Source organism: Acanthisitta chloris, unplaced genomic scaffold, assembly GCF_000695815.1.
Source record: "Acanthisitta chloris isolate BGI_N310 unplaced genomic scaffold, ASM69581v1 scaffold13312, whole genome shotgun sequence".
NCBI lineage: Eukaryota > Metazoa > Chordata > Aves > Passeriformes > Acanthisittidae > Acanthisitta > Acanthisitta chloris.
This window is the reverse complement of record NW_008660023.1, coordinates 135,849-163,384: the sequence shown is the minus strand read 5'-3', so window position 1 is coordinate 163,384 and position 27,536 is coordinate 135,849. Positions and strand designations below refer to the sequence as shown.

Sequence of the window (27,536 nt, the reverse complement as noted above, 5' to 3'; positions counted from 1 at the left end):
AATTCTGTTTTCAAGCTGATGACAGAATTCCTGTCAAATTTGGTTGCTGAGGATCAAGGTTCACATATTAGTTTAATCTTCCATAGCAAGTAGAAGTGTTTGGCACTCTAGAATTCTTTGTGGATGTAAAAATCAGTGCAGGTGTCAGAGCTAACTGGGTTATATAAAAATGGTCTGTACCAGTTCTCCCGGTTTCAAAAATCACCAAGTATAATGAAACTGTCTCCTTTAAAGTAGTGTGGTAGGAGAAATAATTGTCTAATGTTAAATTTGTATTTTTAAAATATTAATTCCTTGTTGGTCTTTTTGCTTGTTTCTGAGAAATATACTTATTTTTTCTAGTGATACTGGTCCTGAGACATGGAGAAGAATATTTGTCAAGTTTATGAAGCTGAAATCCAGGCACTGGAAGAAGAAATTAAAGTATTGACAGAGAAATATGAAGAAATCCAGCAAGAATACACCTCTTTTTCTGATGAGGAGATACTGAAGTCAATGTATGCCTTTTGTTACATGCTGGATTAATAGTGTTTCTGTGTCAAAACTGCTTGGGTTAAACTTTTGCCTCTGTTAGGACTTTATTTTTACAGTGCTGATGATGTTTAGGACATGGGCTATGCAGGGGAAAATAGCAAACAAGCAACAGCTGATCTGGTTTTACTGCCTTCTGCTGGTAGTTCGTGGGGTTCTTCAGGGTTTTGTTTCTTTCAAAAGGCAGCCAGAGCATAATGCCAGGTGTGTTACTGTGCAGGCCCTGCAGAGCTGTTGGCTGCAAAGGCCTCATATCCATTCTGCCCTGTGAAACAGCTCAGTGCCTGTTTATTTGGGGGGAAAAATATAGACACTGGAGACGTGCACAGGTGTGACTTGTTATGTACTAAAGAAGTGCCACATTGTGGCTTTTAAATTCCATTACTTAACTGATATTCTGCAGTAAATGTTTATTCCAGGGATAAAATAAGTCATTTAGGTGAGCAAAGGCAGCTTAGCTTGTTTTTGTTGGATGTCCCTCGAAAGGCACACTTGCACCTCCAGGCTTGTCATAACATCTGGTGGTAAATGGAAAGTGTTTATGTAAGTTAGACTAGTTTACTGTTCCTAGCAATATGATCCAACTGAAATCTGGTACTGGAAAGTGGATCTTGATCAGAAAACCATCAGATCACATTGTACATATCTTTAGTGGTGTTGGTGTACTGATGTAACAACATGTTCCCATGTCTGAGTCTTCTGCCCTTTTGATTCTGTTTTACTTTTTTATTTTTCTATTTTAGAAAATTATTCCAAAGAGAAATTCTGGGAGAAAATAAGGGATATAAATCTCCATCAAACCTGATATTTCAGCTTGAAAATCTAGAAACAGATCTCTTATTTTTAATGAAATTTACTGGTTTTCAGTTCACAAGTCATTCCAAGAAGACACTGGAAAGAAGTAAGCAGTTTTGAGTCCTTGATTGCACTGAGCACACTGGTACAATTCATACATTTGCAGCTCTGTGTTGTAATTCTACTTTTAATGTTAGCAGAGAGAAATGCAATAAGATTTTCTTTGTTGATGAAGTAGTTTTGAGTAAATATTGTACTTTGCATAGTGGGAAAATGAAAGACTGCTGGGAAGTTAGTTGTTGGGTGTTTGAAACATTTCAATTCTTGATTTAATTCTGGATGGTGTCACTTGGTACTTTAAATATGACTGAGGGAAGACATGCAGTAACTGTTGTATAGAATTTTAATTATTTGTTAACTTCATTTTATAACAGCTGGAAACAGGACAGTGCAGAAGAACAGATTATCAGGGAAGTGCCATTCCCTGTCTTTTCAATTGGAATTCCAACTTACTAAAATGCAGGTAAGGATCATGATACGTTTTAAAAGGACTGCTAAGCAAAGAAACAAAACTTCAGATGGAGAAATGTCAATACTTTCTTTACCAGCTGAAACCTTCAGCTGCTTAATTTAAGCCTCAGTGGGCTGTTTTCACTCTCTAACAGCTAGACCCAACTTCTGCATTCCATGTGCATCCAAGCAGAATGGTTCTGAAGGTCAGGTTCAGTGTTTAGTCATAAAATTGTTACCATAGGATCATGTAGGTTGGAAAAGACCTTTAATACTATCAAAGCAAACTGTTAGCATGTTAACTGCCATGTCTATCACCCTTCCTTCCCAAAACATGCTTTCTGCAGGATGCTCTCACGGACTAATGCTGAAGTAAAGCCCTGCACAGCACTGGGTGTGCACCAGCACTGCCAGGTACCTGCTGGGGCCTCATCCTGACCCAGCACAGCTTTCATCCCACTGCTTTCTGTGATCTCCCACATAACACATCCTTCGGCAGTCAGTAGCTTGTTCTGGAAAATGCCATATGTTACCTCCCTTGTGAAAACTGAGGAAGCTGAAACACTGCAAACCTGAAGAGTTGTGGGTGGGTTGTTGTTTAGCTGGGGTTTTTTTGATTATATTTCTGTGTGCTTGGCTGATGTGACTAGTCAGCACAGCATAACACTGCCCAGAAGTTGCATGAAGGATTACAGGGATTTTGTGAGGAAGCTTTTTTTTGTAAGAATCCATTCTTCACATAGAATTCCAAGTGCTAAGCAGTAAAAAATGGCTGCTACCACAATTTGTAAACATATTTTTTTCATGTCAGGAAATTTCCTTCTCAAGAAAACTTGATTTCCAGCTCAGGTTTAAAGGTGGTTTTGAAATTTAATGTGATTGGACTGATAGTATTTAAAACTGTCTTGTTATGTAAAGATGTCCTTCCTAATCTTAAGCAAAGCCATATTATGAGTTAAGGAATTGAGTATTTAGGGAGTCACACATGGATTGCATCATGTGAAACTGCAGGAGTTCAGCTGTATGAGGTTGTTCTGCAGCCTCTGAAGTCCATTTGTGTCTGGAAACTTGTGGTCCTAGTGATGCCACTTTACCATTTGCTCATATGAGACTGCACTTAGCTTTGAGCAGGGAGACAGCCTGCACCAACTGTGCGGCTGGAGGAGAGGAAGGTTTCTTTCTCAGCTGCATCTCCTGCAGGACAATGGCATCTTTTTTGTCAGTGGAGCTCAGAGCAGCGTTAAATTTGTTAACGGCATCGGTGATGCTTAAAGCTGTTGCACCACTAGGTGGGAGCACTTGGCTGCCTAACGACTGAAATACGAGGTGTATGTGTGTTAAACCCACTTCAGTTGAAAAAGTATGATTTCGAGTTCATTTTTTGCGTGAATTATTTTTTAAAATATAGATACAAGTACATCGCAGCAGTAACTTAGAGTTTAATATGCAGTCCAGGCAACATGTCAGTTTGAATTGCCACTCTTTTATGCATTTGTGTGGTGTGGCTGATGGATGTGTTGTGGGAAATTAATTGCTTGAGCAGACACCAGCACAGGTTTTAATGTACCATAACACACAGGTTTTGTTTGATTTTGGTGTTACATGGCCAAGTCAAGAAGCAGATTTACTTTTTCAAACACAGAATAATTTGTCCCTTTGCTTGGGTTTTTGTGATTGTATATGAGCTTGAATGTGATGAAAGGATTTGCATTTACTTAAATGATATTTGCACAGGTTGCCCAGGGAGGCTGGGCAATCATTTAAAGAGTGACTTTCCTTTTAAATCTTTATTTGACCCAAGGTGGCATTTTGGTGTGTGTTGGTAACTCACTCATTGGAAAACCAGTTCCTATAGAAAGTAGCACATTAGCTTGTGACTGCTGGCAGCTTCTCTATGACTCCATGCACATGTTGAACCTTTAGCTCTAATTCTGAAATTATTTTTCCTGATGTTGCTTAGTCAATTCACTAATGTTTGTAGTGCCTTGGTTTGCTTTTTCTATCTGTAGTGATGGCAGCAGGAGCAGCATTTCTGTCTCATGAGTACAGGGGTTGCTGAAACGGGTGTGCTTTTAACTCCAGCTTGACTGTGTGGTTTCCCATTTGCTTGTACTGGCTGGGTATGACAAAAAAAAGTACCTATCTCCAGTTTGAAGTGAAGCACTTGCTATGGTCTTCAAACCACGATTTTGAACTTTATTCTAATCACTGTTATCTAACCTATTATCCTAAGTGTGTGTAGAAAAAAAACCACCCCTGAGTCCTTATGTGGCTTTGTTTCTACTCTAGGAACTTCTTTTCTCATTTTTAACAGGTTGTTAGATATTTTAATTACGAAATATTTTATTATCATGTACATATTTCTGAGTAACAGTTATTACTGTAAAAAGGGATGAGAATTTGAGACAAAACTATAGGCTTTAAAATTAAAAAAGGAAAACCAACAGGAAGGGTTTTTGTTTGGTAGTAGTAGTAGTTTTTAACTTAGGGTAGCACTACTATGGTTTTCAGCTGAAACCTTATATTGGAATTTTCTGGCATATGTGGCAGCCAGGGCCTGTGATGGAAAATTAGAGGAATCATAAGGAAGTGGAAGTGCCATAAAAGGAAGCAAATGAATCTCTTATTCATAAATCTCTCTTTATGTATATATATTATCTCTGCTGACAAGTTCAGGTGTTAGTCCAAAAGCCTTGTTGTATGGATAATGCTGCTGCTGTTGAATTGAAAGAAGTTGTCCATATATATGAGCTGTAGCTTAAAAAAATGCTATTCTAAGGATTATGGAAGCAGCCTTTGCATATGCTTGTTTTTCTGTTTTGTATGCAAACAGATACATTTTTCTCCTTTCTAAAATACTGTTTTGTTACATCTCCAACCTGGAACAAGGAGAATGTGTCTTCTGTTATTACTGATCTCAAGATCATGATGGAATCTGAAGAAGGTTCAGATGTGAGCAAGTTTGTGTCAAGGTAAGGTGGAATTTTTTGTTTAAGGAAGTTATTGTGGGACATTTGATACTAAATGAATGAATGAGTTTTCATGTAAACTGCTGACAGTCAGTGTCTTTGTTGTGCAATGTACCCTTAGCCCAGCCTGAGCACTTCCAATGCCTTGTCTATATCCTGGAGAGAAGATGAAATGCATGTAATTTTTAGGGCCTGAAAGGACTTTGAATTCATGTTAAACTGGAACAGTTTTTGTATTACAGTGTGTTTTAGCTGTTTGAAATTAGTTTGTTATATCTTTGACCCAAACAAGCTCAGTTAAGTTAACTGTTACTCAGGTGTGTATGTGAGTTGCAGATGTGCAGTGTGGGTCAGTAATGGCCAAAGTGAACATCCAGAACTCCTCTCCAGTATTTGCCTATTTGATTCTCTGCTCCCCATTCCATTTCTCTTCTTTGCATCTGAATTTATTTCACTGATATTTTAAAAACAATAGAATCCAGTTGAAAACCCTGGACTAGCCTTTTGTGCAGTGGCTTAAGAAGCTGTGCATGCTAAAACTTAAATATCTGAATGAATGCTATTTTTTATTATTATCTGTAGTGTGTCAACGTCTTGTAACGTGATGAGTAATGATCAGATTATTTGTCTGCAGTATTGCACTGAGTTCTGCTAGCATGCTGTTCTGAGAAGAAAAATATTATTATTGGGTAGTTGACTTAGTCTTAATCCTGTCCTTCAAGTGATTTTTTTTTTTTGTTTGTTTTATATTATTGGTACTTGGGGAGGCAGAGGGAAGGCCAACAGATGGGTGAAAAGAAAGGTCTATTGAGTTACCTCAGGCTTCAGTAGTCTGTACTAAAAACTGAATATTTACTTAGAGGCTTTGAAATGTCCATATAAGTTTACTAAAGCCAGTGGTATCACTGAGAAGAGTAGGTGACTGCCCTCAAGAAGCAGGATTTAGAAGAGGAAATTGCCCTGTTTATTCAGGAGTGTTTTATGACAGCAGAAGTGTATTGGAACTTAATAGTCACCCTGGAAAGGAATGTGTTGAAGCAGTGACAGACTTTATTTCATCCTGGCTTGAGCACTGCTGTCTTGTCCCTGTCCTGGTCCTTTTGCACATTGCACCAGTGTTCACAAGTGAACACAAGTTTTCATGAGTGGTAGATGATGTGGCTTTGCTGTCAGTAAAGCAGTGCTTTCTCCTAGCCTCTCTTTGCATGTCCCATCTGCTGACCTTGTGTCCATGTATATAATCCTGAAAACATGTGGCCAATAGGATTGATGATAACATTTGGTTGGAAAAGTAATTGGGGCATGGGCGATGATACAACCTTGTTCTCCCACAACCTCTTCAAATTTCATTTCTTCTCTTTGACTTGCCTTGCAATGCTACAGTGTCGTCAATCTAAAGCAGGAAATATGTGGCCAGAGTGGGGCTGATGCTGACAGTGTCTGTTTTGACAGCAACCCACTGTTGAATGGGCTGACACTGACTGTGTGACCTCCCTTTGTGGCCTGTTTTTTTAATCTCCTTGTTAAGCGACTTCTAATTTCTTCCTCTAAGTTGTAATTCCCTCATGTCCAGTTTTAGGCTTTTCCCATCTAGCCCCTTGTTCTTGAGTCTAACAGCTGCTCTTAGAATCTTGATTCTTACCTTTTCTCTCCCTTTCCCTCCCATCTTGACCAGCTAAATCTGGTCTCCTGCTGTATTGTTCATTCTTTTCAGTCTCCCCACCAGTTTCTGTTTTCTTTTGCTTCCTTGGCCCTATCTTGCCAAATCCATTGTCTAGCTCTTTTCTGTTTGCTCTCTGCCTGCCTGGATTTTTTCCTCCTCAGTTATCTATTTTTTATTTTTTGGCTTCATTTGTTTTCATAATGCATGACAGAAAAGGGTCTTTAAGAGCAGCAGAGTTAAGAACTTGGCATTCAATTGTAATTCCCAAGCCCTTCCTGCTTTGGAAGAAAACACGGGAATGCTAGAACACTTGAGCAACATGTTTTTAAAAGAAGCCAAATTCAGCAGTCTGTTTTCAACCAGGTACTGCTGCAATATATTATTCCTGTTTTTAAAAGATGTACCATTGCTTAAATATGTTGTGACAATAAAATATGTATGCAAATGGAACCACAACATTGACTCATCTTTTTTGGATTCTACTTGTGTCCCTTTTGCACCAGTTGTCATCACTTATGTTATGCTTTACTAGTACTGAGGATCACAGTATCTAAGAGAACTTATTGTTGGTCCTTTTATACTTGTTTTTTGGGGCTTGACACTGCATTAATTGTTGGGTGAATTAACCTTTGCATGGATTAGTTAGTCAAATAGGGTATTTTAGACAGTATGAAAACTGTTCCTAGTTTCAGTAACTCTTTAGTGTTTATAAGTCAGGCTGAAGGATTTAGGTAATATCTGCATTATATTAAATGCTGCATGGGATCTTGGAAATGAAAGGAAGCAGGAATTCCTCCCACAGCTTTGAAAATCGTGTTTTGGTTTTATATGCTAATGCAGGAAGTCTTGCATTCTGCACTGAGTTAAAATAGATTTCCTCTCTTAAACAGCTAAAGGAACATATTAAAGGAGGCTTAAATACTCTTGCAACTTTTCTAACATACTTTTGTGTTTTGTTGATGATATTTTGTGAAAGTGAAATGGTGTTTGTATGAAGGGCCTGTGATTTTATCCTGATACAGAGCTGCTCTGCCTGAATATGCTTTTAGCTGATTTTGGATGACTTCTCTGTAACATGGGTGTTGATGTTGGAGATGTATGTTTTCTGCTCCTAGTGGATATTTTTTTTTAAACCCAGTGACAGTTTGTAATGCTGAATTCTTTGAGAAACACAAAGAGTCTTACATTTTACCATGGATTCTCTTAGTACCCTGTTATTCTCCTGGTATTTGTTGTGGTTGACTTCAGCATAAGAAATTAGGCAAATTAGGCTGATTAGGAATTATTGTTGGTGGGTAGTTCAAGTGCTGTGAGACAATTAATTAGTGCTTTTATGTAGTCTTTCTCCCTTGCAAATACAAAACCAGCATGATTTACCTGTGTCTGTTCATGCCCTTTCTAAACACTGAATTCAGTTTTCTATCATAAATTTAGCCAGTGCTAGATGAGAATAGTACATACTCAGATACAACTGGCTTTCTGACTTTTACATTTGAAACTGGTTCTTTGGGCTTGTCAGCCAAAAACTTTCTCTTTCTACTTGATGATCTAGCCTTGAAAATTGTCATCTGCTCTAGCACCTAAATGAATTTGGGAGGAAAAAAAGAAATAAAGACATAATGCTGAAATGAGGTCACAAGGTTTGGATATTCATCAATGGCTGCGTAGTGTTTTAAGAAGAATTTTAAGTATGTAGCTTTGTAACAGAGGTGTGTGTTGCCCTGCTCCAAGCACAGTGCAGTTAGTGGCGGGTTGTGTTCATGGGACAGGAGGTCTGGGCAGGCATAACCGTGTCTCCTCTGCTGCTATAGTATGTGTAGATTTTGATACATACAGTCAAAAGTTGTGGTTAAAAACAGCGTCCCAGAACATAGAGCTAATGAGCTATTATAAATCAGTCTGTGTCCTTCCAGGGACTCAGTTTTCCCCCTGCTGCCAAAATTTTTTTCAGCTTGGCCTGATTTTGTTGGCAGCTATGACTACTGTGGTAACTTCCTTTAATGATGCTGTTCTTTCCAGGCAAGGATAAAACTTGTTTGGCTTTTCTTTTACATTTTCAATATCTGAATGACCTTAATGTATTTTTTTTCAGTTTATGTTTGTGTAATATGCTAAAAGTTGCCATTCCTGTATATTAAATAGAGCTGGATCTGAGGCACAGTTCTCCCTGGAATGGCTGAAGTGACTTGGTAATATACTGTTGCAACCATTCAGTGAACAGCCTCAAGTTTCTGCTCTCAGCTGTTTTGAAAATCCAAAAAGAATAGCTAATCTCAAACTGAAAGGGTGTCAAAAGTCAAATTTACATGTAGAATTGAGACCCTCTGTACCTTTCTGAAATATTCCCAAATGTCAGGCAGGTATCTTCCTCAGTCAGGTTTTGTAAACTTGTAGAATCCTGTATTAGTGATGGAAATCTTTGTGTTTTCAAAGCAGAGCTTGCCAGGTGTGTTTTGACAATGGTCAACAGTCTGCTTCCTTTGGCTGTGGCTTTGCATCAATGATTATAAGAAGCTGTTCATCCTTATGATTAGATAATCATGTTGCTTCAGGTAGTCTGGCACATAACTTCTGTGAAATTTCACATCCTGTGCATCTTTGCCACATTTCTTTAGTGAAAACTGTGCGTCCTTTCCATGCATTTTTCCTCCCTCCCCCTGACACCACCAGATGGATGGTTGGCTATGTGACAGTTTCTCTCATCTTTTGTCTCCTTTCCTTTCTCTCTCCTGATGCATACATTACTAGAAATCTGGAAAAAAAGTATTTTATATTTGTCTCTCCCTACCCCCCAATAAAGAAGAACATGGACTTGTTTAAGTGGATCCAGAGGAGGACCACAAAAAATTATCAAAGGGCAGGAGCACCTCTCCTATTAAGATAGGCTGGGAGAGCTGAGGCTGTTGAGCCTGGAGAAAGAGAAAGCTCTAGGGAGACCTTAGAGCCCCTTCCAGTGCCTGAGGGGCTGAAGAGGGACTTTGGACAAGGGCCTGGAGTGACAGGATGAGGGGGAATGGCTTCACACTGCCAGAGGGCAGGGATAGATGGGATGTTGGCAAGAAACACATTACTGTGAGAGTGATGAGGCACTGGCACAGGTTCAGCTCTACTGAACCTATACTGGCTAAGGTCAAGTGCAGCAAAGGGGTGTCTGCACTGCTCTTTGCAGGACATCAAGGTTCCAACATGATTTCTTAGTGCAAGCACAGAGTCATTTGTATGAATGAAGCCATAATGTATCCATGTGTAGATGCACAGCTAAATCGTGAGGGAGCCCAGAATTGCAACAATACTGAGGGCCATTCTGCAGGAATCAGGCCTGTTCAGCCTTGCTAACTTGTGTTTACAAAATGCTTGGCACTGAGATCTCTGCACTCCTTTCTCAGTTACAGATTTGTGAGCATCTCTCTCCCCTGCCCTCCCCCACTACCTCATTAGTGAGAGTATGACCATCTTCTGTAACAGCAGAGAAATCAAGTTGTAACTGTCTATCGAGAGCTTTGGTTTAGCTGAACAGGCCTCCTTGCCTACTGATGCTTCAAGGTGAATTCTGAGAAGCTGAATGTCATGTGTGCAGAGGTAGATAACGTGTTGTGTAGTATTTAGTTGAAAAGAACAAAGATGTCTGAAATATTCAAGGCTTTACCGTATGGTAAATCTTACCACTTCTGTAGGTTAATGTTTTATGCAATGTCTTGGAATTTATTTAGAAAACAAGAGTGTTAGCTGAACAATCCTAAAGTCAAGTGAAGATTTTGCAAGTGACAACTTTGTTACCCTGTTTTACATGGGATTAACACCATAAACACTGACTTATAAATGTGTTGTTCTGTTTGTTTTCTGTAACCCCCCCTACAGCTTTTTATTCACTGTTGCCATGATTATTTTTTAGGTGATTTCTAGCTTCATATTCAAACAATACCAGTCAGAAATTCTTTAAGGAAAAGTGCAAGTTTTAGGCTGTAGAATTGGTACATCTGACTAGTACAGTTTGGGTTAAACAGTATACTTTTCTTTTGTAGAGCTGAAGAATGTAGAAGTCTTTTAAAGTTTTTCAGAAGCATTTCATCCTATGCTGAGTGGCATGAACATCGCAGAAACACCTTCCTGCATTTCAAGGTAGTATCTATCAAGCCTTTATTTATTAGTACTGTATTTATTTCTTGAAGTAGTTCATTAAGACAGCTCACTGGGGGTGAAACTGGCACCTTTTAGCAGAATATAGGCTTCTTACATTTGTATGTTGTGAAGAAGAGAATACTAGCTAAGTTTTTTTGTATTGTGTTCAGGGGGCAATGCCTTTGCTTGGTGTTTGTCTTGACTTTTACCATACTAGTGCTGTGTTGCTCGTGTGTAAAGGAAAACAAGAATGTCTGTGCCTTTCTGTGGGAGATTAAGACAGTTTTCATTGGTGTTACATTTTATTTGTGTTTAAAAAAAAAGGCAACAGAAGAAACTAAAAGAAAATACCATTTGTAGTCCTTGGCATGTAAATGTTGGGCTGGAAGGGCTGGACCTGTTTCTCTTGAAGATGTGGCAGCAAGAGTTTGGGCAAGAGCACTTCAGTTATAGAGTATTTTGCTTGTATGGGAAATAAACTGATCCTCCCTCCTAACTGGAACATAGTATTCGACCTTAGGTTTAAATTACCAGTGTTTCACTTGTTTGTTTTGGCTTTGTGCTGACTTTAAGATAAACAACTAATCCTTGGAGTAAAAATACTACAGTCTTACAGACACAAAACGTCTTATACAGTGCTTCATGTTAGAGGAGGATATTTTTGTACTTAATTATTTGTGGATTTTTAACTTCACTTTTATTTGCCTCAAACATTTATTATCATTAAACTTGGCACCATCTTTACTGTAGTAAACCTACTGTAGTAGGAAGTGGGAGCTGCTTTGTTTCCTACTTTTGAATCTTTTAGGCTTATCAGTTCTGTGCCAGATTAATCAATTTCTATTCCCAAAGCAACCAGAGTAAGGAGAGGAAAATAAGGTACTATTTTCTGATAATTTAAAAAAAAAATCCTGTTCTCAGCTGAGCAATTAACTATATTGTCTAATCCTGCTGGTGGTTTGTTGTGTAAGGACTTTGCTTTAATCCCCCTCTAGAAAAGGTAGAGCATCAAGGGCTTTATGGCTCTGTGGGTTTTTTTCTGCCTGTTCTGTTTTCAGCTGCGCTTGAAGCTTTTTGATTCTTAGATCAGCTTTATGACAGCAGTCACTATGGATTCTGGGACAGTGCTTCAGTGAACTGTTGTAAATATTTCTCATTTTAAAATATAATAAAGACAAAATAGAAAGGAAGATAACTTTTAAATTGTTGTGTATATTATCAGTTTTTAAAAGTTTTTGTTTAGGTATTGAATGTAAACAATGAAGAGATCTATTCATTGCTAAAAGATGTGTGGAGATAAATTCACTGAAGACATGTTACAAGTTTGTCAGTATTACAAGTGCTCTTTCTGAAGATATTTTTATTTCCTTGGATAAAGATACTATTGAGAAAGGCAAACCAATTTGGGGGAAGATTTACTAAATTGGATTGACTGTGCTTATGAAGAATGTTTTATGCCTCCTTCTTTCTGCTAGCATTACTAAGTATTTCACTTAGAAATAGAAAACATTCTCAGGTAAGAGAGTTAATAAAGGGTTCAGAATCCAAATCTGGCAACTCACATACCCGGATTGCTCAGGAGAATGTGTGTTTGTAGCCTAACATTCTGTAATCATTTGTGAAAGCAACTCACACATTAGAAATGAGCCTGTAACCTCTGTATTTATTTTTTCCCCCTTCCTGCTCTCTGGATTGCAAGTATATAGGCAGGTAACTGCACACAGTATTGGAGAGAAGACTATTTGGGATGTTGTCTTGGGTTTACAGCTTCGCTATTATTTTGTTATCTAAAGGAAAATTGGCCAGGCTGCTAAGTAGAAATGCACAGTGTTTCGGATAGTTTTCTCAGAGTGTAGTGTAAAAACACCAATGGTAGATTATCTTTTTCTGTTGTGCTTGGTACTTCAGAAGAAAGGAATAATGTAGAAGTGTTTGAATACTTCAAGTAATAGTGAATGTTTAAGATGAATGGCAATGCAAGGTAGTGCTTTAAATAGATTTTGAAGGGGTAAATGAAGTGTCCCCCAAGTATTTAGTATGGCAGGTCTGACTGTACTGCCACAATAAAGGCTGTGTCTGCAAAATGGATTTACATCTGCAAATCATTTTCTGATCTTCATCTGCCACGAGGCTGAACAACTGAAGCATGTTGGCAACTCTAGAAGAGCAGATTGTTGAAGCTGATACTGATAAACAAGAAAAAAATTCAAGTTTTATTGGAAATACAAAACAGAAATGAGTGATAGGAAAAAAATAGAATGGTTTACATTCAGCTTGATATTAGTACTGGTCACACAAATAGAAGGCGAAAAGTCCTCCTGGCTGAAGCCTTTCTCACGTACTGTTTTGATTAGTTAACTTGCTTTGAATGGGGAAAGGAAATTCCAGCACATAACTTACTGCTTGCTTGAGGCATTCAGAAGGTACCAGCTGTCTGCTTGGCTTTGCTCACAAAGTATTAAGAGCATTAATGAGCATTACTGATGTTACCCAGTACCTTTTCAAAAATATATACAACGTTTCAGTGTAAAATGAATCATGTGGTGGTGGTTGAGTCTTGGGATGTTTACATGTGTGTAGGGATTACAGCAATGCTCATATATTTGTTATAGGCATCCTTGGTGAATATTTACTGATCCTATTGATACTGGAAAGCTTTTTTTAAAGAATAATGATTTGTGATGAGAGTAAGATCAGAGGCCACTGCTTATGTAATGTACAGAAAACACACAGCTGTTTTCTTTGTCTTAGGTATTTATCATAAGAGGCACGAGAGAATTGGTGGCCTTTATTTTTTTCCTAGTAAAAATTTGACACTGGGACTTATTTTTACATGCTTTGGAGTTGTTTTTTGTTTTGCTAAAAACCTGGACACATCAAATTTTTATGACTTGCATGGGAAAATGAAAATAAAGTATTACTGTTGGGCTTGATTTTGTTCTGAGGTGTATTAAGACAACGGAATTTCTTGTTATACCAAATAACTTAAACTGGAAAATACTGGGGATTGCTCTGTCTTTCTTGGGTAATGGGCTCAGGGCAAAAATATTTTTGCCCCACATTTTGTAATTGCATCCTCTTTCCAGAAAGATGAGCCCACAGCTGATGCTTGACATGACTACTTAAGAACCGACTGAATGGCACTTAGGCCTCATACTCTGGTTGTCAGGACATCAGTGTGTTCAGGATTAAGTGGGCACTGAATTCCCCATAGCACAAGCACTAACAAATCAAGGTTCAGCTAAATAAGATAAATAAAACGAATACAAAATATCCTGCAAAACCAGTATCCTAGATGTAGTGACACATCATCATGCATTTGATGCTTAACTATTTCTACAAACTAGGAGTCTATACTAGCTTCAAAATTAGTACAAAGCTGATGTGGTGATAGTAACCAGCACACCTTTGGCATTCATTATCTACAGAGTTTACACCTGTGGTAGGTATTGAGGGGAGAAACTGAATGTCAGAAATGTATAGTGTGAAACTAAAAGCATTGTGCCCTGTGTCAGTTATGTCTGTTTGTAGGTGAACTGATTGTTGGGGCCTGCACACATGGACTTGTGTTCTTAATACTCTGAATAGTTTGAAGTACTTGAGTGAAATGGTGCTTGAGCTTAACATTGTCTTTAGATTAAGGATAGAATGAACACTTTAATTTAAAGATCTGATTAGATTTTTCCCTAATGAGCAGAAGTATTGTTGCACAAGGGTAATTCTCTTTCTTTACACTGACATCTAGCTGAAATCTTACTTATATACAGGAAAAAATGTTAATTCAGATTTGCTGTTAATTGTGTTGTCACATTTCCTGTCCAGAAAAGCTGTGGAACCAAGGCTGTCTCCTTCACGTGTTAGTAACAACCATCTCTGGGGTCATACCATGCTGTGCTCTGACCATTAAATTGAAATGGGAAGCTGGTGGTGTAAAAATGGCTCCTGTAAGTAGAGCTCAGCAAAATTTATGTATTTCACTTAAAATTAACTCGTGTAAAAATAAAACACATATATAATATATATATACACACACAGTGTTGGATTATTTTCAAAACAAAATAGTAGGAGATTTTACACATCCTTGAAAAGTTCCAGTTGCTGTGTTACTAAATCTAAACAGGAATTGTTCCCGTGTTCCATAAACCAGGTTTTTAAAGAAGCTGTGAAGAATTTAAGCTTTGAGAAGTTCTGTTTCTCAACATAACTTTCTTTTGTATGCATCTTCATTCAATAGGTCTGTTCCAACCCCTAAAATTCTATGATTCTATAATTTAATACACTTTTGAAGGTCAACTGAAAGAAACTTCATTTCAGATTACAAAGTGGATTGGACTTGAGATGTATTTTCCCTCTGTAGCTTGCTCAAAGAATGTTATGCACTTGTCTGAAGGTCAAATGGAGAGATTGTTCTGTGTGCTGGCACAGAATGTGAACAAGCAGTTGTTATGTGATTTTTACCTGCACCTAAAGAATGTGTAGTGAAATATGTGTTGAGAAGATGTGTGTGCATATATGTATTTTTACACTTTCCTTAACAGAGAAGATGATGAAAGCATGGCTGGCACTGAAATACTTACTGCAGAGCAGAACCACATTTCAGCATTGTAGAAGGTTCTGGGTGTGCAGGAAAACAGCATTAGTAAGGGAGAGGATATGAACTTGCAAACAGAGGGAGAAGTACTGGTTTGTTACCATGCTGGAGTTGTGACATGGGTAATGGCAGAGGCAGTGGCTAGTAGTAGGTTCCCACAGGCAGCATTCTCAAGCAGGAGAAAGCATTCACGTGCTTTGCCAGGACGATGGGATTGCCCTCCATCCGGATCTCGTCCATCCGCATGCGGATGTACCGCGTGTTGTTGGACTTGCAGAACGTGTCGTCGGTGATGGTGGTGATGTTGTTGTACTGCAAACCAAACATTCTTAATCAAGGAATGCACGCTGATACATACTCACCCGTGTATGGTGAAGAATTTTCACACTTAGTTTTAATCAATTTACCCTCCCATTTCATTATCATTAGATTTGATTAGTGTCTACTTCAGGTATGCAGGAATCAAGGCTTGTCAAACCAATCAATGAGCTGGTAAGCAATTTGAGGCTGTTATTGATGTTTGGAATGTATTGTTGATAAAAGGTTATTGCTTATTCTTACCACTTCCTATCCTTGATATACAGGAAATAATAGTAAATCCTTGCACGGTAATTAACTAACAAACAGCTTCTGTAGGGTCGTGGCCATACAGATTAGAGGTAAACTCTTTTGTCTGGAGGAGCATTAGAAAACTGTAGTGGGAACTGTTTTAAAAGAGAGCAAGTTTGGTTTGAAGTGTGTAACTAATGAGGCTTTTCATAATAGGATGTTAAGGGAATAGTTTTGGAATACCTGCAGGTGAAGGATGCGCAGGCTCTCCGGTAAATTCAGGGGAACAGATTCCAGTGCGTTGTGTCCTAGGTAGAGGTAGGCCAGATTTGTGAGCCTCTGGTAAAAGGAAAGAGAGATTACTAATGCTGCTATTACTTATGGAGGGTGAGTAACTTATGCTTGTTACAAGACATCTGTATTTTCTGGTCACATTGAAAACCTGTAAGCTGATGTAACACAAAACATACTTTTGCTGTGAATGTTGAGTTCTGTTGTACCAAGAAACTTCATAGAACAGGTCTACGGTTTGGAGATTCAGTGTCAGCATGTGGGTTATAAAGCTTGAGAGCACTATAAAGCTGCCCTTCCTCATTGGCATTCACATGGTCTTCAGAATGGTATTTGAGCCATCAATTTTTTAATTGAGTTTTTCTTTGCATGTGTGAGAGAGAGAAAGTAGGTATGATACTGCATAGAAATGGGGTTTTTTTTCACATGAAGGGCATGAGAGAGTGAGTGGACAAAGGGCTGTTATTCCAGAGTGCCTTAAAAACAAAGCAAAAGCTGGAAAACTGCTTCCCTGTAGTTTGTTTCTTCGATTACAAAAAACACAGAATAAACCATTTGGTGGTAGACTGAATAGTGTGGTTACTAATCTAAATCACCTGAATTACTGGGTTTTCCTTACCTTGAAAGCATTTGCTTTGATTCCTCTGCTCTTGATTCTATTTTGGTTTGCATTAAATGTTGTTAGTTTGGGAGGTAGAACAGGAAGTTTTATAAGTCGATTTTCAGCAAGAGAAAGTTCTTCCAATAGCAGAAGTTTTGAAAAGGCTCCATCTTCTATTTCCTCTATCCTGTTTCCACTGAAATCAATTCTTCTCAAGGTAGCTTTACACAAAAGAAATGAAAATCTAAATATTGATGTTATAATTACATGGCAGGTGGAATGTTTATGGTTGGACATGTTGAGTGTTTTACTGCAACATCTGAATTGTGATCTACAAGGGCAAATACTATTAAAATATGGATAAAATCCACATTTGGATTTTATTATTGTCTTAAATGGAAAAAAAAAAGCCCCAACAAGCCATAAGGGAAATACTCTGGGTCCTTCAATTTTTTCTTAGAGTCAACATGAGTTCTGATATTCAAGAATTTGCCGTGCTGTAGAGTGAGGCAGCTGAGAGAGATGTGCCTGGAGCATATGAAGGAAGAGTAATGCCTGGTCATTTAAGACTGGCTGGGATGCAGAGTTGAATTTTATTTTTAGCAATGTGCTTTTCCCCTGATTGTTTGGAAGTATTAAGATGTTTGCATGGACCAAAATGAGCTTCCATTTTGCCTTCACAGTTCCTGTGAAGTAAATAATAGCCAAAATGAAATCTAGCAAGGTATAAAATATATCTTAATCTAGTAATCTTGGCACACTCTCAGGGAACACCATCTTCAAATATGTTGTCAGGTAAACAGAAATTAAGATTTGAGCGTTACTTACTGATGTCAGCAAAATCTGAGGCTGCTATCCTTTTGATTTTGTTAAATCTGGCATAAAGGTAGGCTGTTTCCTTGGGCAGTGGGGGCACAGCCTCGATGTCGATCTCCTCACAGTACACTGACCCACTCAAGCACACACAGAGCAGGCAGGTGGGTAAATCTGGAAGCAAATTGGTTTGCCAACAGTGTAAAGTTAGTTAACTGGCTTAAGCTTGAATATTCAAAGCAGAATTTTCTTTAGGTTCTTAGAAGATTTCCCATCATTAGATTTTTAAAAAGTTCTAATTGCATCAAGTTCTGAAAACATTGAGTATTCTTGACTGATTTGAGTTTTGTGTTCTTTTTATCATGCATAATTTACCTGTATATAACCTCAGTTCTTATCTGAACATGTACTGAAATGCTATATTTTAATTGACCTGAATTTATTCTTTAATTGACTTAGAGTGTTGTATCACAACTGCAACTCTGTGACCATGTTAAATATCACCTTTGGAGCCTTTCTTTTGAGAAGAGAAATCCATGAGAAGAAACACCTGACAGTGTACACATTTGGCACTGTAATTCCGTTGGAGCATTTCTGGCAGGTCATGTATACTCCATGTTACTCCTAGCTGCTATATTGTCTAAACCTTTTGGTAAAAACTCCAGCAATGGTGATTATATAGTTATCATAGGATCACAGAGTGGTTTGAGTTGGAAGGGAATTTACAGATCATCTAATTTCAATCCCCTGCCACGGGCAGCAACACCTTCCACTAGCTCAAGTTGCTCAGGACCCTATAGGTAATATGTATCAGATTTTGCTGAAGTATTTTTCATAGAATCATGGAATTTTAGGGGTTGGTATGGACCTTAGAGATCACCTAGGCCCAACCCCCTGCCCTGGGCAGGGACACCTCCCACCAGAGCAGGTTGCTCAAGGTTTCATCCAGCCTGGCCTTGAACACTGCCAGGGTTGGGGCAGCCACAACCTTCCTGGGCAACCTGTGCCAGTGTCTCACCACCCTTATTATAGTAAAAAACCTTTTTCTAATACCCAACCTAAACTTCCCCTCCATCTTGAACCAGTTTTCCAGTTGTTGTTTTAAGTAGTAAGAGAAACTTTATTTTAATGTAGTTTAAGACCATTTTGTCTTGTCCTGTTCCTCACAGACATTAGTAAAGTGTTAGTAATTTCTGCTTTGCCAGCAAATACCTATAACCAAATATATATCATGAATATGGCTTTGAATCCAGTTTGGTCACCACTGCTATCTGATTTGCTGTGTTTTCCATGTTGTGAGAGTTTGGGTTGGCTTCTGTCTGAGCAGGGTCACACCCCTAGATAGTTTATCACTGCATAGCAAAATGGGATCTTCACAACCAGTGAAAAGTTGCAGAAGCAACTGGTCACTACTGGGAAGCCAGCCCAGTGTGTATAACAGGGTAATTCTGTTTTCCTTAGGGAGGCAATGCAGAGAATGGAATGGAGACTTGGGGGGTTAGCTTTGTGAATATTATAATTCATTAGATTTCAGAGTTCTACCCCATTAATCTTTTTTTTTTCATTTATTTAGTGTCTTGTTATGTGCTAGAGTATAGGAAATGGAAAATGATTGTCAAACAATGCTGTCACTATTTAAAAGGCAACAGTTTTTATGCTTATCCATGACTAAAGCTCTGGTGCTCTTGGAGACTTGTTTGCTTTTGATGAGGACTTGCTGACAGATGCTGTTTGGCAATCATTAATCTTGATTCGAACTTTGGTGCAGACTGACACTCCTGGTCTTGCTGAATCATTAATTATTTTTGGAAGAAACACACAAGATATTTGTCTTTTTCTCAAAGCTCTCTTTGGCAGAGGAACTCTGTTCCTTTCACGTTTAGGAAGCATTGTGGCTTGTTAGGAGAAACCAGGACAATATACCTCAGAGCCTGCAGGAAACTTAGGCCAGTGAAGGATGTTCTTGATGTATTTTAGCCATTGACCTCCTTGATCATCAGACATAAACCATGAGAATAGCCAATCCTTCAAAGAAATCTATTGAAGTATTTCAAGCACATTGTATGAAGTCATCATCATGACTTGGTGAAACTGTAGGACTTACTGGGGCGTGTATTTTGTTTTCCTTGGTTGTCTTGCCTAACTTATTTAATTTGGGTACATTTCAACAGAAAATCTGACTGGGTAAGTCTGCAGAGATTCTTACAAGTTGTACTTTGTGTATTCAGAGTTTACCTGAGGATCCTTCAAATTTTTTCATCTTTCTTCATCAGAAATTAGAAGACTTCCCCCAGGAGACTGAAAAGCTATTCATAAATGAAAATATTGATTCTATATTCCTTGCCATCCTTTGCATATTACATTTTCATATTGAAGTATGTTCTTTTGGAAAGCTCAAACATTACAGTTTGTATGTGTTAACTTACTTGTATCCTTTGTTGCTGGTATATCGAGCTCACTGTCATCCCCTTGCAGTCTTAGGGAAGTGTCAAGAGAAATATTTGTTCCATCCTTTATGTGAGAGCAAATGTTATTTTAAAAAACAAACAGCAAACCAAAAGCCACAGAGCATTACAAGGACCTGAAACAGCATGTGACCTTCCTGTGACATACCTTGTGACAATTTTTAAAATACTCTTATGTGCTGTGTGACTAATGTGATATATCATCCCTTTTGTATGTGAACTATTGGCTGTGAAAGGCAAGAAGGGAAGGTGCTGCTAGTGTTCTTTAGAGAAGTTGGGTCCTCTAGGAAAGAACAGTAGACATAAAAATAAAGAGAAAATACAGACTGTGTGGCAGGAAGGAGTATGTAAGTGATGGGTGTCTGCATACACCTGGAGTTCTGAAGACAGAAGATTTTGCACATCATGCAAAAATTTGATAAGGATTCTTGCAAGCTGTATTTTTTTGTTTTACCCAAATAATCTCAGTAAAGTTCTATTTCCTTGCATTTAAAGCTATTCAGAATTCTCTGTAGGGATAGTCACCACATCTTTTCAACTGACGAACAACTTGGTCTCTAAATATGTTCCTTTCAGGTATTGGCTGAAGTTTAGCAGTTTGTTCCTGTTGTAAGGTGTGGGCTGCTAGCAGAACAGCCTCTTGTGATGCAGGAAATGGTACTCAGGTTTGCATTGAAAACTGTAGGAATTTGAGAGTTACCTATTATTACTATAATTATACAGTGAGTTATACTCTGATTTGCAAGTATTAGAGTTAAGGCGGCTCAGCTTGACTGTGGCAGTTGTTCCTGGCTAGCATCATTTGTTTCTTTTTTTTTGGATGGGGAATATTTGTAGGTCAGAGTAAGACAATATGCTTTTTGCTGTGTGTAGCTATTGAAAACACATGGAGGAAAGAACATTATCAGATGTGGAAGATGTTTTTCTTTAAAGGTGCTTAAGGCCCATGCCCTGGCAGGAGCACAGTGCTCTGTTGAAGAGCTGCTTACACACTGCTGGTGCTCACAAGTCAACCTGGTTTTGATTTTCAGTCCCCCTCCCCCTCCTCTCCTTCAGGCACACAGATAGTTCCTCTGCAAGATTGGTGTTAAAGTAACATCTCTCAAGTTACTTCTGATACTTTCTTTTATTTAGTATTTAGTTGCTTGCATGTACTTTACTGTGGGAATTTTTGTATTCTGCAAAACAAAGCCCTCAGGCTTGACGTAAAGCCTGAGAAACAAGTCTCTTGGCCAGTCTCTGTCATTTTGACCCCTTTTTAGCCTTGTGATTCATCCATCCCTTGGCTCTTCCTGCACCTGCTTATCCAGGCTGTGGCTCTATTTTTTGCCTCTAGTTTGGGCTGGTTTGGTTTGCTGTAGTGAAGCTTTAGGTTCTCAGCATTGGCAGCAGTTTGGAGCTGCAGCAGGAGATTGCTCTGTAAGGTCAGTGCTTGGCAGTGCTGGGTGTAGAGGGGCTGGGGGGTGCCAGCTGAACACTTCCACTCAAACAAGCAGCAAATCCTACAGAGGATTATTGTGCAAAAATACTTAGCTCACGTAGATATGTTGATTAGACATGTGAAAACGTGGACTGTGCCAGTAGAGACTTCTGAGTACATGGACTGATAATGGAACAACTGCACGTCATTGCTGCAGTGTGTTTGGCTCATAAGGGACACTTAGTTGCTGACACAGGCTGTCTGTGCCAGGGGTAGATGACAGAGTATCCCACTTGAGGTGTGATCCATAAAACAGTATGCCTGGGAGTTCTTTGCAGAACATGTGTGCTGGTGGGAAATGCCAACAAAAGTGAGCCTGATGATGTGTAGAATACTATTATTTGCAGAATAGTGTTAAATCCACAAAATTAAAAATATTTCTTGGTCAGCTATAAAAATTCCTAACTATGGAATATCAGTGCAGGAGGTTGTTTGGATTATAACCACAAAAAGTTCATTACTTGCATATGTTGGGAATGCACTGAAGGAATATTGGCCTACTTGCATATGTAAATTCCACCTGCCTGTTGCAGTTGGCTGCACGGACTTGAACTACCCGTACAAAACCACATTAACACTTTACATCTAAATACTTTATCCATCTTCAAATTTCTACAAAGTAGTTGATTCAACTTTATATCACAAAGGTCTGTAAAGCTGAGTGTTTATATTCAATTGGTCCAGATATGAGACAGTGTCTGTTTGGATGGAAATTAATATTTCATGGTTTGAAATTGCTAAAGTTTTATTCAAGACTTTGGGCTGTGGTTTCAAGTAATAATAATTGTAATAAACTTTGCTGACATTTTCCTTAGCAGCAGACTTAGTAGTAGTTCATTTATTTTTGTTGCTTGCTAACACAAATAGATTTCTTCTGATGTGCTTAGGAAAAATCTTTTTCTAACTGTGAGTTCAAGCATACAGTAAGGAGTTAAATTTGTCCTGCGAGAGAGATTTCTGACTGGGCATGCTTGAGGAAATTTTTGGCATGTATTTCAGTTACAGTTAACACTTGATATATTTGGGGAGCTAGAATTTGTGCAATAAGTGGAGGATTTGTTTGTGCACCCCATGATCTAAACTGGGAACATTGGAACTTGCATAGATGTAGTTGTTGCACATAAGGGACTAATTTATTATTTTGCAATGAAAACATGTCACTGGAGAACTGACCTGATGGAAACAATGAACAACTGCATTTCCAGAATCATCCTAAGCAGAAGTGTTGGCCCTCAGGAAACGTCTTGGTTAGAGCAGTGCCAGGATGGACTTTGAGTAGTCTTTGGCACCTTTTTTGGCACCGTTTCCATGTAGGTATACTCCTGACTGTTCTTTTAATGAAACAGGGCACAACTTGGATGTATTAACAAGTGTCAGCTGATGCTGTGCCTAGTGAGTTACAGTTAACATTTTTAGAATTTTTTTTGAGACTCAGTTGCGAGTGGATAGTCACCTATTAGTTTCACAGGTTTATGAAACATGTTACTTCATCCCTGTGGCTGATGTCAGATTTAAAACTGCCTGACACATTTTAAAATATAAATATTTAGCTATTTTTTTAGTCTAAGAGTGGGAAACTAATTTAAGAAGAATTGGTAAATTGGTGATTTTTCTATATATGTGCTGCATTTTTTCACTTATTGTCATTTGCTTTTGACTTACTTTTCGTATTTATCAGACTGAGTTGTTAGAGCTAGTACAGTTAATGAAAACCTCCTTGAATGTATTAATACTCTGTTGTTAGCACTGGGCTTGGATATGTAGCATTTTCCTTGGCAGCTAGTCTTGGAGCAGTCATTGCTGGTTTTGCTTCCTGACCAGTTCTCATGTGTATTGGTTAGGTTAAATGGAGGTGTATGGTTTTTAACTGTCCCTGGCACTTCATTGAACTGTCCCCTGATTTTGTGTCTTCTGCTTTGTGTTAAAATGAACCAGCAGGTGTGGAGCACACAGCAAAACCATTCGGAACAGACTGTTTGGGGGTGCTGGCAAGTGCCCTGAGGTGTATCAGATATTCTCTTTAAGACCCTCAAAGTGTTAATCCTGTGGGTGACTCCTGCAGGACTGGATGTACCATAACAGTTCAGGACTGCTAAACTGTTGAGCAGTGAAAAACCCAAACCACTCACCCCCAAAAACCTAAAGCAGGACACTTGATACTTGAATAAGTCAAGAGAGAAACTGTGGTTTACTTTGGCAGGTTATGTTCAATAAAAAGTACTGTTCCAAGTAATGCTTTGATATAAAAAAAAACATAGATAAAATCACCTTCCTTGTTTTCAAACAAACTTGCCGTGTCGATACAACATTGCTCAGACTGTTGCACTAGTAGCTACTATATCCTGTTCTTGAAACACACACAGTAGTAGGCACATAAGTACAGCAGAGTGAAAATGATGCTGTAGTCCTGTTTGTGAAATACTGCCTTCTGTGGGTTTCTCAGACTGCAGCAAGGGTAATATTTTTGTGGTTTTAATTTGAGTGGCTTTCCCTGTGTGTGAACCCACCGTATATTTTCCTGTTCATACAGGACTTTTCCATAAAACCTGCATACATGCACATAACACCTTATTCATATAATGCTCAGCAGGTAAAAATATTCGAACGAGAGTATAAATAACATACCTTTCTTATGTCCTTGGATTGCAATTCATAATCCTGTTGGGTCAGGCTTCCCATAGAAACATCTGTATCATACTCATAGAACTGGAGTGATTCTTGCTGTATAGGTGGTGCTGAGTTTACCAAAGGTACAAACACAAGCAAAAGAAAAGTAGCCTGTAAAGTCTTCATTCTTGCACAGAACAATGTATGTGGCTTTCACTGAGCTGGTGAGGATCTGCTGGTGCCTGGACTATGGAGAATACTTCCTTTGTGACTGGAAATGAAAATGCAATCCGTCAAAACAATATTTAAAGCCTAGAGGACTAGTTGGCAGAGGTTTGTAACGCATAAAGGAACGTGGAACAACTTTTAACTCTTGGTATCCTTTAATTAGACTCTGGCATTATAAAAGCTGTACTTAACATGAGAAGAAAGTGGGACCTAATAAACAACATTTTCCAACTAATAAGGAAAATATTATCTTAACTGCATGTACTTGTTTCCCTGTGTGATATTTCCATCAATACCGAGAGGGTTTTGTAAATTTGTGAAACATTTAGCATGTATGTATGTGGACTATTTAAACCTGAGAGGTTCAAATGCATTTTTCTTGATTGTCAAAGTCAGCATTTTCAAACCTAAATGCTCTATAACAATAATCTCTCATTGCCTTTGCCTTTTCATTTGAAACTAACCAAGAGAAGATAACTTAATACCCCGGAGTATGTTACAGGTTGTACAGTTTTCAGGCAGGGGGAGGAGGCTGCAAACATAGTCTTTAAAACTTTTCAAATGTGTGTGCAGTACTTTCAAAAATAAATCTTTACACAGCATTTCACCCTGTTTCCTATAAGTGTTTTATTTAAGCTTTGGATTAATATACTTTTAGGAAAAGAGTCCACCTACCTTTTTAGCAGATTCAAAGCTCTTCGGTGTCTCTCATGAAATGAGATATCCTTATCTATAGGTTACTCTTCTATCAATGTACTTCAGCTCAAGTTATAAATTACATCCAAATTGTGGACATGAATGCTCTCTCAGAGTTTGACAATATTAGAAGTGCTTTCCATGGGGTAAAAGTGCTTTGCCAGCATTCTCTCCCTAGGGTAAGAGGTAATATCCTGGAGCAGGGGGTTGTGCTTTGCGTAACTAAGTCTGTCTGGCTCATCCTACTTCTGGTGTTACATGTTAAAATGTTAGCTTTCTGCTTTGTGGTGATTTGGTCTTTGTAATTGCCAAGGCTTCTTCTGTAAATCAAATTTTAGTTGTGCAAACTAGAGGTCTCTAATAAGGAATGTGTTATCCATTTTGCTGAATGACTTAGCTGAGAGACAAAGCAGCTGCTTTCTGAGACAGAGGTAGAGCCAAAACATACATATGTGTATTAGTCATATTTTGCGAGTAATGAAAGATTTCATTACAAGTTGTATATATTTAAAGAAGTTTCACCTACCTATGAAATGAAAACTCTTTAGTCTGAAGAGTTCTGGAAATAAAGTACTCTTTGGAACTTCATGTGTTGTGTGTTGAGATTTTGAGACAACTTTGTCTAAGTGCTTCATTGAGTCACTGCTTCATTGACTTATTAGACAATGTATTGAAAAATAAACAATAAATATTTGCTGTGAGTAAAGTTCCGTGTCAGTTCTATAGATAACTCGGTAAACACTGTCCAGGTGTAAAATTTCCATCTGAACTATGAGCAGCAGTTTTCTGGATTTGTAACGCAGTTCTTCCTCCCCCATCCTTTTCCTTATTATGTATTTTTGGCAGTCGGCACAAATGGGAGCCAGATGACCAACTTGAAAGTTTACAGAGTAGCTTTTTCAAGTCTTTAAAAACTGTGTAGCAATAAAATCCAGTGGGAATATATCCAGATTTACATTTCTATTTCATTGTCATACTTCTGTTCTTTTTTTCTCACGTAATGCAACAGTGCACCTTTGGGTTAAGTCTTCTTCCAAGTCCTGCCTTGCTCAGAAACCAGATGTCTGTAGTAAATCTGCAAATTTGCCACTTTCTGAGCCCATTAGGAGTTTATAAAAATGTGCTTAGTTTAGACTCTATGCAAATTTCACTCTGTCATAGTTTGGGCTTGGAGCTTGTTCAAGGGTAATGATTTTGCTGTAAGTATATAACTGAAATGTAAAGCCAAGAGGCTCAGTAATGTGGAAATTGGACACTCAATCACACTGGGTGCTGTCTGCTGGAACAATAAGAACTCCAAAGTTTGGAGTGGCTATGAGGTTAAGTATGTTGCGGTGTCAATACCATCTTACCATCCCTTGTGTGGCTTCAGGCATGTTTTGGATGTAGTGGCTGCAGCTCTGCTGTGTACTTACCTCTTTGCAGCTGCCACCCCTCTGCCAAACATCCTGGGTAAGATTTCCTCTGGCTCTGGGGCATCCGAGTGTTTCCAATGCTTGAATGTAATTAAAGGGTAACTGTTCAAAGGGAGAAAAAGTAGTAAGTATTGGAGCTGAAAGCAAGATATGACATTAAATCTGTTATATTCTTATGATAATTTATTTTGTAGGTGCTGTGATCCTAGATTTCATAACTATGTACATGGAATAGCTGTTTTTTTCTTATGTATGACAACCTTAAAAATGAGGCAAGGTTACTAGATAAATGAGGCCTTGAAGATTTAGGAAGTTTTCATGCTCTTGTTTACTTTGATCTGCAAGAGAAGAGGCTCTGTAATGTTAGAAGACTTTAACTTCAGCAGCAAAAGGCTGTGAAATGTTTGTGTTCATCAGGGTCCCAAGCACTCGTAAGGAACTCATGAATACTTCCTTACAAACACATTCCAAAAGTGCCATGTTAAGTAATTTCTTTGGAGTGGTGTCAAAGTCTAGCATACAATATAGGTTTACTGCCAGTGACAAAGTAGTAGTCCTGTCACGTATTTTGTCTGCATTGTCATGCCTTGTGCCAGGAAGAAAAGGATGTATCAGCAAATAATGCCAGATAAAAATAGTTTTTAATCAAATGTGTACCATATCATAGAATCATAGAATGTTAAGGGGTTGGAATGGACCTTAAAAATCATCTAGATGCTCATCTCAGCACAAGGACAGGGCTGGTACAAGTGGTTGCAAACAAGGAAGGGGTAGCATTTCTGCTTTATTCCTGCTCAGAGTGACTTGGAATAATCACAATATCCAGCTCATGTGAAATGAAAAATGTGGTTCATATGCATTGGCAGTAGGGGAGCCAACAGGAAATACTCACCCTGGCAAGCAGAGACTACTTTCTAGGCGCTGTTAGTGCTTGGAAATTGGATGTGTATGGACCTGTTGCTTGGACTCTAGTTACAAGGGTCTATGTGCTTGGAAGGTGATCTCCTGCTGGAAACCTCAACAAGTTGTGATGTTAACTCATTGAGCTCCAGTTTTTGAAGAGGACCTTGACAGTATGTTCATGCTGTGTGTTCTGGTTTCCATGTGGTACCTTATTTGCACTGACTGATTTCCCCACAAAATGCTTTCACCTGAAGATTTAGGCATTGAAAATGGTTATTCTTAGGAATTTTGTTGAAATGAAATCCTGGCT

General features: G+C 38.4%; 2 protein-coding genes across 2 annotated transcripts in view; one reads left to right on the top strand and one right to left on the bottom strand.

Annotated features, from left to right (window-relative positions):
- The first annotated feature begins 360 nt into the window (after nucleotides 1-360).
- Nucleotides 361-27,536, top strand: part of CENPP (centromere protein P) — a 130,408-nt gene continuing 103,232 nt past the window's right edge. Inside the window, exons 1-5 of the mRNA XM_009069660.1 lie at nucleotides 361-497; nucleotides 1,275-1,432; nucleotides 1,761-1,848; nucleotides 4,719-4,808; nucleotides 10,491-10,587. Of these exons, the coding sequence (XP_009067908.1) occupies nucleotides 361-497; nucleotides 1,275-1,432; nucleotides 1,761-1,848; nucleotides 4,719-4,808; nucleotides 10,491-10,587 (570 nt within the window). The remainder of the gene's footprint in view (nucleotides 498-1,274; nucleotides 1,433-1,760; nucleotides 1,849-4,718; nucleotides 4,809-10,490; nucleotides 10,588-27,536) is intronic.
- On the bottom strand, nucleotides 15,320-24,170 carry OGN (osteoglycin). Its single transcript, XM_009069655.1, has 6 exons — nucleotides 24,003-24,170; nucleotides 19,859-19,943; nucleotides 17,448-17,606; nucleotides 16,638-16,840; nucleotides 15,971-16,066; nucleotides 15,320-15,490 (listed from the first exon to the last, which is right to left on the bottom strand). The coding sequence occupies exons 1-6, from the start codon at nucleotides 24,168-24,170 to the stop codon at nucleotides 15,320-15,322; spliced, it is 882 nt and encodes a 293-aa protein (XP_009067903.1).

What these genes read in the sequence shown, in the direction of transcription:
- OGN (XM_009069655.1), bottom strand. Translation starts at nt 24,170, where the DNA reads ATGAAGACTTTACAGGCTACTTTTCTTTTGCTTGTGTTTGTACCTTTG. An exon ending in AATCCAAGGACATAAGAAAG is followed by an intron (nt 19,944 to 24,002) that starts GTATGTTATTTA and finishes TCTCACATAAAG; the next exon opens with GATGGAACAAATATTTCTCT. An exon ending in TGCGCATCCTTCACCTGCAG is followed by an intron (nt 15,491 to 15,970) that starts GTATTCCAAAAC and finishes TTTGGTTTGCAG; the next exon opens with TACAACAACATCACCACCAT.